We start from the raw sequence: 13,507 nt of genomic DNA, 5'->3' as shown, positions 1-13,507 counted from the left end.
CGAGTGCTCTGTGCAAATAAAGCTTAAAAGTAATTATTGGAAGGCACTTCAAAGATACCTGCCATAGTAATGCTTATAAATTTTTGGCTTAAGTCTACGTAAGTGGGAGTAACTGCAATCAAAGTGGCAACAACAACACAATCGATATTCCACATATTCATATTGTTTTACAGATAGTGCGAAAGGAAAATACCAGTTCAGTGTCAAGTTGTATAACTTGGGGAAAATCATAAAAGCTTTCAACAAATCCGAGTTGCTCTTCTCCTTTCTAGGTAGAGATATGCAGTATGAGGGGCACGAAAATAAATATTCGGTTTTGAAAAGTATTGAGTTGCGCTACTCTTGAAGAATATACATATGTATGTTAAAAGTACAACGTGGCGCAAAATTAATCACCCCATCTGAAGGTTTATAATTTTTGCAAGTGGCGCCGTATGTCAATCATATTTGACATTTGTGCACTGGACAGTTGCAGTATACAAACAAACAAGTAATGGAGCGCGGAATGGCCAAACTAAAGATTTCAATCACTCAAACTAATTTTTTTATTTAGTAAAAAATATATTCGAATTCAAAATTGATAACTTTTACGCCACCTTGTATATTTCTACAGTGGAGGGTACATGGTGCGACTTCGTTGTGTAAGATAAAGCAGCTAATTGCTATTTTAGTATGATAAGATTAGCTGAGAAAGTTATGGATTATTTTCCATAGCGTCAAGCTGTCAAATGATAAATACACGAAATTATTTAACTACAATATTTTTAGCTAGTCAGTAAGAACTGTTTCGTTGGCGTAACAAAAATTAAAAACAAAAGAAATTAGTAAATAAATAAACAAAAATTTGTTAAAATTATTGCAATTGATATGTTTTTGTTGTTGTCGTTAAACATAGATGTCGTATTTTTATATTAAATGCTACATGCTACAATGCATTTACATTTGTACAATAAAATCAACTCATGAGCCGCGGCGTAAAAATGAATAGTGCTTCTCGTATAACTGTTATTGTAGCAGTTATACTAGACCCTGCTTAGTGATCCATTGTGGCAGAAGGATCTTGGATGAATTGGCTTTAGTGGGTATGTAAAGTGGTTGTTAGTACATATGAGGCTTTTCCCCATATTGAACATTCGGTTAGTCTAAAATGCTGGGGCGAATGGGTTGAGAAATAGCGTGAGCTCTTTCGCTGTTGTACAGTGTTAATTGTTACTTTGTTTCATCAACAGCACATCATTATCATCTTCATCAGCGTTTGGCATCATTCTTATCACTAAAATCGAACCTTGTTTATGGAATTTGATTTATCTTGAAAAGTTCTTCATCAGTTCTACCATGCTTATCACTCACTTTCAGCTATACATATATGCACATTCGTATATCTTCGTTAGAATTTTCAGCTATTCAGTTTTAATGTTTTCCCTGTTCGAAGCGCAAAAAAAGAAAATAAATATAACAATAACAACAAATACAGCTATAACCGACCATTTGAAAATACCATAAATTGCTTTATGAGAGTGTTTGCAGAGGCGCATTGGTGCTTGTGCTCTCCCATCTTCTTCATAAGTTGAATTTTCGTTTACTCCCTTCTTCTTTAAATCAAAACAAAAAAGAAAATAAATAATGCTCTCGGTGTTGGTGGTGGAGAAAAGACATATATTCTATACGAATAATTTAATTTCCCATGTTTACTTTCATTTTTTTCACTTTGAGTTTCGTTCTCTAGAATTTACTACAATTTGGAGAATTTCGCCGCTTTACAGAATGTTTTTCGTTTTGGTTTTTATACTTTTTACATTCGCTCTTTACTTTTAAAGTACTCACCAATCATGCGCTTTTTATAATAACGCTTATATTCATTACATCCACAAACTCTCTGTTGATACTCTTAGCACGCGCAAGCGCATAAACTTGTACGAGTACGTTTGTAATATAACATACATGCATACATAGTACATATGTATATTAAAATTGTAGTGGATGTTTGCTTGCTATAGATGTTCGCTCAGAGCTATACTCTTCGCTTCTCCTCCTGTATAATTTTTCTGCTTGTTTCCCAGATGCTAAATTAAGCCTTTAAATGTATTCAGTGATACCGTATTGATGAATTTTCAGGGGATTTGATATTTTGATATTTTTCTCAAAGACACGGCAACTTTTTTATTGACAAAAAAAAAAAAAAAAAAAAAAAAAAAAAAAAAAAAACGGGAAATAGTTATTAAAGTGAAACACCAACATTTTTCGAAATAGTCCATTAAAATGATGGGATTTTTTTGAAACATGTTGAAACATTTTAGGCTTCACTTATGCTCCAATTTTTCGCAACCTCTGGCAACACTGACTGTATTATCTAATGCCAATGGTTGCTCGCTTATGCTCACTATAATTATCACTCATTTGCTCAATCAGATTCCTTGGGTACTCACGTTGAAGAACTAGTTTCGTACTGACTCGTTGCTTCTGTTTCGCATACCTGATTGAGTGTGAGCGCTGTGTAGGGAAATAAATCAGCATGAGGCGTGAGGGGGGCCCAATGCGCATCGCGTGAGCCAGCTGTGGTTGTACTCCGTTGACATGCTCCCTGCTATATGTACGTTTGTTGGTATGTACGTACGTGAGTTTCCACTCGCTGAGTTTTGCTCCCCGATTCGGCGGCATTTAAGGCAGACAATCAGGCTGTTTGGCATACGTTTACTTCATTTTGCAGCAGCAAACTGTGCACTGGTCGTAGGAACGTTGACGAATTCGCTTGTGTGTCTTACAACGGAACTGAAACTCGAAACTATTAATTTTTTTTTATTAAGCAGTCAACACAGAAAAGTGTGTTTGAAAGCTAAATAAACAAATACAGTTAAAAATAAATTGTGCAACATTAGTACTTGAATATTTAAGAAAAATGTTAAACAAAAATTAAAACCAAAGAAAGGTAAAGTGTGTACGTTTTTTCTTTTGCTTTAAAAAAGGCGTTTGTGTGTTGCGAAAAAGAAATAAATATGCAACCCAACAAACTCAAATAACACCTACACATTCGCGAAAAGAGAATTCATTAAAAGAAACGCAAAAAATGAAAACAAAAGGAAAAAGAAAAGGCACTTATCGTGTCAACGGCGAATAATTTTTGTAGTACTGTTATTTTTCTGGCATACCTCCGAAAAGTGTTGCGTTTTATATACCATGCGAATATAAAAGATTAAAAAGTATAAATCTCCTTACTTTCAATTTTTGTTTTGCCATTTTCGGTGTAAACTTATTAATTCAGAAAAATTCATCGAAAGAAAATTTAAACACTTGAAATGCAGAAAAAATGTTGTTAAGCTTTTAAAGTTAAAGAGGTGTACAAGTGACATAATTAATGCAGATAGTAGAGAAAAAAATCAAAGCACCAGCCAGCAGAAATCGAAAATATCGAAAAGAAATTAGGCAAATTTATTAAAATAAAAATAATTCATTAAATTTGGAAATTAGCTGAGAAAATCATTGTGCAAATACATTAATTCAAAAAGTAAATTTTATGTGAGTCTTATGTAAAATCCAATTGAATCGTGCATGTATTTGCAGTTCTTGGTGAAGAAAAAAGACTCGAGTGCTGAATTTTCTTGTTGGCCATTGAGCTATCGAGACTTTCCTAACCTAAAGCAAACAATTTATTGGAATATATGCTGAAAATATTTTTCTTGAAGTGTTTAAAGATAAAATACTATAAAAAGAATGCAATTGTGGCAATTTTCTCGTTCAAGTACACATACGCACATACTCGTTGGGAAAAGTGATTTTCGGGTAATAAAAAGTTCTCAAGAAAAATACGCTGCAAATGCGTTATTTATAATAAAAATTAAAATCAAATGCAAATGTGAGTGAGGAATTTAATTTTCTAAAATTTAAAGTATAGTTAAACTAAAAATGGTTTTAGAATCTTGAAAAAGTTAAAATATTGTGTGGGGAGATTCAAGGGGGAAAATACATAACAACGGCATAACCTATAAATTTCTGCAAGAAACGTCATCCCGTGTAAGTGTAAAATGACAAAAGAATTAAAATGCCAAAAACCATACAACGATGTTCAAAAAACGCAAAAAAAAAAACAACAAACAAATATTTCACATCTGCAAATAGTCTTACATCTACGAGCGGATCACTTTAGCTTTTAGCTACATACCACTGGTATAACGAAAAACAAGAGCAGTTTGAACAGTTTGCTTAATTCTGACTAGCCTGTCAGAAGAGCGTTTCTTTTCATAAGTTCAGGGCCTGCCGTTACTTACTATTTAGATCCTTTGTTTGTTTTTCCACGTTCTTGTTTGTTTCGTCTATTTGATATTTTCTTATACCTTCTACTGGTTTCTCACATTTTTCAATTGTTGTCTCCTGTAGTTTTATGGAAATTTCAAAGCGGTCTGTATACATATGAAATGGCGTTTATTATAACCTGCTTTTATAAAATGGGGAAATAATTTTTCTCCAATTCAATCTTAAATGATTCACAAAGTGGATTTCTTTTCTTTCCTTCCATATCGGACGTGCTTTTAAATTATTTGTAAAAACACTCGTACAGGAATTTCTCTACTTAAAGGATTCTCTAATCGGCAAATTTTAATAGAGGCTATCCAAAGGTGAGCTTTGAGAGAAATGCAAGGGAACGATTCCGAAACTTGCGTATTTTGTAGAATAAATCGGCTCATTGAGATTCTTTGAATAAATTTACAATCGAACGCATAAATAAGGCGACGAAAGAGTTGAAGGAAAGGAGAGCGCTAGCAAATAAAATGGATGCGGGAGGCTTTTATGACAGGCAGGCAGGCATTCATTAAATATTTCTGCTGCATGTGCTCTTCATTTGCAGCTTCTCAGCTCCAGTATATATGTGCATATTTGTTTTTGTGCACCGAAATGAGTTTGTGTATATTTATGTAAGTGTATTTGTGTGGCTATGCCTACAGTGTCGAGTATACGTGGCTGGCTTATGCATATGTGAATTTACACAATAAAAAATGATCGTAAAAATCTACGCAAATCTCATGTTTTAGCTGCAAAGGGAGTGCTAGGAGGGAATAATCATCTATCGGTAAATGCTAAGCGTCACTGATGACATACACTTGTATGGGCACATAAAAACAAAGTAATAAAGAGGCAGGAAGAGAAATTACACAAACTCGCAAAAATAAATAAAAAAAAAACTATAGAACAATATAGCCATAAATTCACGGCAAAACCTCAAAAGTTTACTATTTTTTCAGTGCAGTGGCTTTGTAACGTCCATAAATGCGCATTAGTTTTGCTATTTGCTTCCCAGAGCCAACCTTGCTCCCGCGCTTTGTATCTTAATCCGTTGAAATGACTGTAATTAGACCAAATAAAAAACTTAATATTTTGTAAAATTTTTTATGAAAGTTGTTGGTTTTGTTTCTGCTAGTTGCCCTCTCATCCTCAATTTATTTAATTTTTGCCATTGTTCCGCCAAGAGGTTGTCTATTATGAGACCGGGGTCTCCGATATATTGTAAAATTAGAACTCTGTTGGCCAATACTGAACTTAGTTTTCATAGAAACTTTGAGGTTGTTACTGAGCACGTCATCACGATTGCACACGCGATATTTCCCATCGTCCACTTTTACTATGTTTTGGTTCACTTATCTGTTCGCTCTGTCTTTATTTTCGCTTTGAAATGTTTCCCCATGATGAGCACTTATACGAAACACCTGTTTTGTATGGGATATTGTGGAGAATAGTTGAACAAATGATAGGTCAGCATGATTCCCTCACTTCTCTCAATTTACGTAAAATACATAGCTTAGGAATCTTAAAAAAAGCTTTCTATATTTTCTAAGTTAAACGGGTTCTAGGTTAACCAGGAACAGGTGCTGCTGCTATGGTAGGCTGGCCTAAGTTATGTAAACTTATTTTTAAGTTCGGATATTAGAGCTCTTGGTCATTTCACTCGTGTTTGCGCACTCACATATACATATTGTCCGATCTACTCTGTAAAATCTGTGCCACTATTACCCCTCATCAACAACTCCTGCACTCGTATCTCCCTATATCATTGCTTCATTTGCTTTTCGCAAATTTCTTTTGATTCAATCAATTACGAAGTAAATTGTTTATATGCAAATCACTGCAGTCAAGCTAGTACATGCCCACTTTGCATATACATACATACAGACATTTGTACATAACACGAGTGTAGTATAAATTATACGAAGTGCTCACTTTTTGCTTTTCCCTACCTGTACTGCATCACGCGATCTTTAATGATCTTTGTCGCTGTGTATTACATTCGTGTATTCGACTGGTTATCAGTTTTTAGCTGAATAGGCAATCCCTTTTTTGTTTTTTTTTGTTTTGTGTGTCAAAAGTCCGTATGCGCAAACAATATTTGAAGGTTATAAAATGGTATTATACCGGTGTTGGAGTGGTGGAAACCACTGTCACGTCCTTGGGAGAACATCCATTTGCAATTTGCGAATTCCACGCATCGCTTTTTCTATTGTTAATTTTTGCATATAACAGGGCTGCTCATGAAAGGAAGTAAGGTTTGGAAATATATGCACGAAAGTTGTGCATAAGGGTGGTGGTATATGGCGTTTATAAATACTAATTTTTTGGTGTTTTCGCGCCTATAATCTTCTTGCTTTGCTGGTATTCCTTACATTATTTAAATTTGGTTTTTATTCGTGTTTTTTTTATATATTATATATATGTAGAATAGAATGTAACGTTCCTGACAAAGAGCGACTCTAAGGTTGTTGTTGTTGTTGTAGCAGCATAAACGTTACGAATGCATATACGGGGAATGCTGCTGAAGTGACAATCCTTGGCCGGATATAAATCCGGCTCGAGCGACTCTAAGGTATTTATAACTTGTTAACTGTCACCTCGTTCACAAAATGTAGCGCCGTTAATTTTTTTTGGCCAAGGCTACGTTAAATCATAGCTTTACGGCACCGAAAGCTCCTGGTAGCAAATAATCGAGATCTTACGATATTCAAATCGATTTGAGTTATAATTATCACGTGAAATTAAATCATGTAATACTTTTTTTTTTAAACTTTATATATTCCGGGAATTTATCTCTGATTATAAAGGAATTTCTTCTTCTTACACCAATGAAAAATGTTTGTGCTCTTATTGGATAACCCCATATACATATAAATCAAACATCAACTGAGTTGATTCTGATGTATTTAGTGCAGTCCATAGAGCTACGCATCAACTTTCCGAATTCATTTGTTCAATAATGTGATTTTCTAAATAGATCAGTCAGATTATTTCTGAATAACTTACAACTCCTAAACTAAGAACTTGGGCACTAAAACCCATTAGGCAACTAACACCAAATGAAGAGTGTGCTAGCATTGTTTATTCTAATCTAATTTTGGCCAAAAATCCTAATATTTGTTTTAATTAATATTTCTGTCACTTTGTTTTAGCAGTTAGTCGCAACTATTTCTTATAATGCCCATCATGAATTGTTTGCAAGATAATTATCATTTTATTTTTCTCTTAACCTTTTGTTATTTGTTTATTCGGAAAACATTAAACAATAAATGCAATCAAAAAACACTTAACCGGCCGAATATTGATGCTGTGGCTTTGCCATAAGTAATTTCTATAGACTCAAACAATTCCCTGCTCAGCCATCTCTACTATATTTTTTGGCACTAGCGGGGCGTGGGCGCTGCCTTCTGTTGGTATTGTCACCCGACTTGAGCACTCGGCTGTTTTGCACGCATTCAACGGTTGATACCACCAGCACTTTGTTGTTGTGCATATCGCTGTTGGAGTTCTAAAAATATTTTCCACTAAACCAAATAGAAAATATAAAAGCAAATATTCGTGCTGTGAGATATTTTTAGTCGAAAGCTTAAGTCTGCGGCTGTTCGCCGGAGTAGCAACAACAACGGCCAATAAAAGGCCAGAAAAAAGCAAGACGGCAAAAACAATGTATAAAAATCCATCAAACAGTGAAAAAGTGCGAATATTTTGCAATAAAATTCATTATTATCTTATCAGAGAACCACTTATTTTTTTCTTTGCTAATTACCGTCCCTCATATAGCTACTTTTTCGCCAATTAATATTCATACTGGAGCCACTCTGGTTAGGATTTAGACATCCAAGGGTTCATATGTGTCTGGCCACCTTGGGGAGTTCAACAGGCTCATATCAAGGCGAATCTATACAAGGTGATATTAGTAAAGCAGCTGCTTTGCTTTCTTTTCTTTCGTGTAAAATATTGGGATGTCAGCACAAAATGAAGTGACGAAAAGCCGTTCTATTTTACTACTACTCTACTTTCACTTGTAGTGACATTCTGATGGACACCATGTTTTTGGTCTAGTGGCTGATGTATTCTTGTTTAGAATTAGTAATACGTCCTCCAGGGCAAGTATCTGAATCAGTCCATGCCGTCCATGCGGTCCAATGGCTGATGGGTTCGTGTTAATGAATTAAAAGTCGTTGCGATAATGCCATGATTAAGTATCAGCGTTTTTTTCCATTAGGGATGATAAGTGCCCAACTGCAAGTTGCCGCGCTCATACTAATACTACTACAGGTAGTAATGAAAGCTGAGAGACTATTCGCATCAATTTAGATTCCGTATCAGACAAGTTTCTATTGTGAAATATTGCACAGTTTTGATTATCAGCCACGTGAGTGCCTCGTTTTTAGTCGTCGTATTTTTATTGGAAGAACAATTTGCCGTTTTGTTTTGTTTTAAAATCACGCTCTTGTTGTTGCGGGCATTTAGTTGTTCTTGAAAGAAAAAGAGCAGTAAGCGTAATCTGACTGGTTTACGCTGCTTGAACTTGAAAATATTTTTTAATACCTATTTGGTGCCATTTTCATGAATAACTTAACGCTTCTAAATTCCGGTGGTACTACTAGATTGCTTAAATTTCTTGGGATTTTAAGAAATACATTTTTTTATTTGTTTGCTTTTTTTAAGGGACCTCCAATCCAGATGTAGATGCACTCGCTTCATTCTCGGCTTGATCTTTAGCTTTCTTCTTGTTATTTTAGTGCTCACTATCTGCAGCTCTACCAATTAATTAAGTGTTTTACATTTGGTTGACCGCAACATTCGATGTGCAGTCTATGTTATCGTCGAGATTATTTCGATGCGTGTTCACTTCTGGTTGGCACGCGTGCTCAGCATGATGAGAGTTCCGACTTTTGTTGCATAATTCAGTAGTTGAAGAAACTAAAAGCATGTACATGTATGTATGTATGTACTTGTGAAAAGTACTCTACGAAATTTAGTTTGCGCGGCTATCTATTTGGTGTTTCCCGAAGGCCGTCTACTGAAAAATCGCAAAAAAAAAAAAACAAAAAAAAATGTTGGAGTGCTCGGGAGGTCATGAACGAAACCTAATAACCGATAAAGGTTCGCTCTTTTACGCTTAGCGACTGTTCTTTGGTCATCGGCATACACCTTCCCATTCTATATATCCTGAATGAAAAAAAGAACCATTTACTACTCGTTTTTATTTTTACTTCTCATTTGTTCTATCGGGATAGTTGAATAATAATTTTATAATAAATAATCAAGACTAGAGAAGTGTTGTAAATATTTAATAATTGACAGATTAATATGTAACCCTGTAGGGAATCCGGTTCACTTAAGCTTATTTTAAATTACTATTTCTCAACTACTTCTCGTTGGTACTTCAACTTTTTTTTTGGTTTTAACAGGCCACTGAAAAAGTTGAGTTCTTTCAGTTAAGTCTGACTTTGTTTGAGCCCTCGAATTGTAGAAAAATACACTTTACTGCTTTCGAGTGAGTCCTGCATGATTTTGAAATGAACTGGAAGTTAAAGCTTGTAAGTGGCGAATAGATGAAGAAACTGGTATAAACGAACATATCTTGGCGACGCTAGAATAGAGCTGCCTAAAATTACATTTTGTTTGTGAAGTACTGCGTTATACCAGTTTTTGGAGGAATAACCATACTCGCGAGCGGCGAATCCTGCTCCATAACTTTGTTGTTGCCTTCGCATGCAATTTTTCGTCAAGTTAGTCGAGCAGAAAACTGGCGAATAGAAGAGGTCTTATTTTAGTAGTCGGTTATGTATTTCACGATGGGGCAGTAAATTTCCATGCATACTTATTTGCTTACTCGTACATACTTATATAATGGGTGTGCATCATCGCCAACCATAGACTTGTAAATGCAATACAAACACAATACGCAACGTTCCTTACAGCGTATGTTCATAGGTATGTATGTATGAACGAAATTGTCGTGCAACAATTTGCATCCAATTGTAAAGCTAAAACAAAGCAGCAGTCTCAAAAAATGAAAATTAAGAATATTCAATTGTAGTGGCGTAGGAATTATCCGACCGCTACCCACTCATTCTATTTCATTGCATTGAAACTCATACAAGCAAACAGATATAAGTACATACATACCTCTGCAGTCACTGTTTTTACGTTGCAATTTAGTTGAGGCACTTAAAAATGCAACGGAGTGTATCGCTTCGTCGCGATCCAACCAACCGTTCAACGAACGAACGAACGAGCGAACAAACGAGCGCCACAAAAGTGAATGAGCGCCAATTTTGCCGGTAAAAAATGGACAGCAAAAAAATAATTGAATAATAAATAGAGACAGAGACAAAGTTGAATAAAAATAAAAATGGAGTGAATTTTACTACTTTTTAAGGGGGTTAGTCGGTACTAAAGGAAAAGGTAGTATTTCACGTGGTGCTGTAATTTATTTGTTATTGTTTGGGCCCGTAGCAGCTCTTGAGCGTCGTTCCAATGCACTTGAGTACAGTGCTCGCACGGTTTGAGTCAATGTGGGATGGTGCAATTGTATGAGTAAAAATATTGTAACAATATTTGAGTGCACTTTCGGGTACAAAGAGTAGAGCAGGTCACAAGCATATGTGAAGTATTGAGCGAAAGTCAAGAAAATTAGAGAAAGAGTAAATTTGTTTTAATTCAAATTGATAGTTCTCACACCTCAGCCGCTCTTATTCTCGCACACTCTTTAATTACTCGTATGCACCAGCTTTCTTCGATTTATTTTGCATTTGCCACCATATGCAATTACGCGATCTCGCACCATACTATTTATTCTCTTATCTTGTTTTGCCATATGCGATTTTTAGTAAAAATCACGTGTTTTTCTTCCAATGATGCAATCGTTTTTATATATATAATTGGCTGTTACAGCCTTTGTTGGTTGTTTGGCTGAACGTCTTCTATTTGTAGTATGCGTTTTGGTGTTTTAACGCGATTGGAGAGACCTACAATTTTATGCCGCCTCCTAATGTCGGATGAATTTCCATGAGGAGTTTTTATATGACAGAAATACTCTCGGCAGATTACGATTGCCTGGTGAGGGGCAAACGCTTTTAGATTTTTTTTTATCATCTGGTGCTTCACGCTCACAGTGGTTTTCGGGCCTGGACACTACCAAATGGTAGTCACGCACCAACAAATTTCGCTATGACGACAAGATTAAGGGAGAATATTTTAAAAAGATGAAGGAAATTAATAGATTAACTCGAGGTTTAGTATTAACTGATAATATAAATATCATAAAATGATGCAAAATAATATAATATATAATAGAATTTTAATGAAATTATATAACATTCAATATAAAACGCCTAATATTTTTAAAGTAAAAAAGAAGAAAAAGTAAATATAATATTTTCCAAAAAACGCAAAAAACAAAAAAACGCTTTGAATTAAAAAATAAATAAAAATTATTCGCGAAAACGTTTACATCCGCACTCGGAAAAACTCCCCTACCGAACCGCGAGTGCTTCATGCTTCCCTTTGTTGTGTTTGCGTGTGTTCATTGTGCGAGAAAATCGTCGAAGTAGTTACCAAAAATGTATAATGCAAAAACCGCGATATGTGTAAATTTTTGCAGCAATCTTGAGAACAACAATGAGATTTATTCACTTGCACAATACGAGGCAAGCAAGCTTAAAGTTGAGGAAAGCGACAGCAAAAGTGATCAAAGCAACGTTAGCGATAGCTGTAGCAACAACAACAAGAGTGAAAACGACAACAACAATAGCATCAACATCAACTCAGCTGTCGATGATAAAAACATATTAAAAGAGTGTACTGAAAAATCAAAACTTGAACAAGAACTACCCCACCAACAACAAGAAAAAATAGAAAAACAAGAAGTACTAAATAAAACTTGCAAAGTTGAGTTGCATTCGATAAAAGTAGCCAATTCACCACCAGCCCCAAAATTGATATCAATAACCGACAACGATCTAAACGAGGATCGTAGTAACAACTCGAACAGCAATACCAACAAATTGTGCACCACCATCAAACGCGAACAATCGCCAACAATTGTCGCAAAACCGAATACTACCTCAGACACACCCCCATTGGGTAATCCCTCGAAATCGATTGACGGTAATAAAACGATTGTGTGCGAACATTCCCTTTCGCCGTTGCGCCGCAATCTACAATCGAATTGTTTGATCAGCAACGATAATAACGCAAACAACAAAAACAACAACAACATTACTAACAACCCGAGCAATAAAAACTTGCTCATACCAAAATTGGTCGAAGAGAAACGCCCAAAGTCGGTCACCGCATCGGTATTTCGTCCGGCCACATTGGCCGATTTGAGCGCAACACAGCCGACACCATCGTCGCCATCCTTACCGCCTGCGACCACCAGCACTTCGGCGGTGTTTGTGAATGCATCAAATGCCGCATTGCCGTCATTGAATGCTGCGTCACGCGCCCAATCAGTGACGGCTTCCGTATTTACGTCTATTTCGCAGTTGTGCAATAAGCAACAACAATACATTGCTAAAACCAATTCCATTACAACACCAACAACAGTCACAGCAGCAATACTCAGTGGGCAACAACAACATCATCACCAACAGCCGCAGACACAGACTCGGACACAGCAGCAACAACAAGATATGAATAAGTTTTTGACATTCGGGGATGACGCTACTGAGTTAACAAGTAAGTACAAAACCCATTTAATCGATAATTAATATTTAGTTTCGATCAGTTGCCTCATTGCAGTCACACGACTTATTTATTTGTTTATTCATCTACAGTTGTGGCCAAATCATATGCAACGATTGCCCTATTGTGCGCCCATGATAATTGCGTGGTTGTTTTAGTTCAGTTTTGCAGGATGTTGATTTGAAAGAAAATTCGTTTATTTTGGTATCCTGAAAGAACAAAAAAAAAGTGAATAAACAAAATTTAATGTTCTATAAAGGGCAATAGCTGCATTTGATTTGGCCACCACTGTATATGTATTTACATATTATATATTTTTTCGATTATTTAAACTCATAAAAATTGTCATTGAAAGCTATTGATGATAGCTTAATCCTTGAAGGCATTAAAGCTTCATTGTGATGTGGAACGTGGGCAAGCATTACTGCGGCGCGTTGAAATAATCAATCAGCAAATAATTTGGCATTCTGTAGTAATAGAGCATGGGGAAATTTACTTATGTTTTTTGTTTTTGTGTTAAAACGTAGATTAG

At 35.5% G+C, this 13,507-nt stretch overlaps 1 protein-coding gene across 2 annotated transcripts in view; it reads left to right on the top strand.

Annotated features, from left to right (window-relative positions):
* Positions 1 to 13,507, top strand: part of LOC129243781 (protein similar) — a 182,853-nt gene that overhangs the window by 129,158 nt on the left and 40,188 nt on the right. For both annotated transcript variants that reach the window (XM_054881091.1, XM_054881083.1), the window contains exon 8: positions 11,891 to 12,969. In XM_054881091.1, coding sequence (XP_054737066.1) covers positions 11,891 to 12,969 — 1,079 coding nt within the window. The remainder of the gene's footprint in view (positions 1 to 11,890; positions 12,970 to 13,507) is intronic.

The sequence above is a fragment of the Anastrepha obliqua genome, chromosome 1 (genome assembly GCF_027943255.1).
Source record: "Anastrepha obliqua isolate idAnaObli1 chromosome 1, idAnaObli1_1.0, whole genome shotgun sequence".
Classification (NCBI taxonomy): domain Eukaryota; kingdom Metazoa; phylum Arthropoda; class Insecta; order Diptera; family Tephritidae; genus Anastrepha; species Anastrepha obliqua.
Note: the sequence above shows the minus strand (reverse complement) of the source record. Positions and strands in the feature narration are given on the sequence as shown.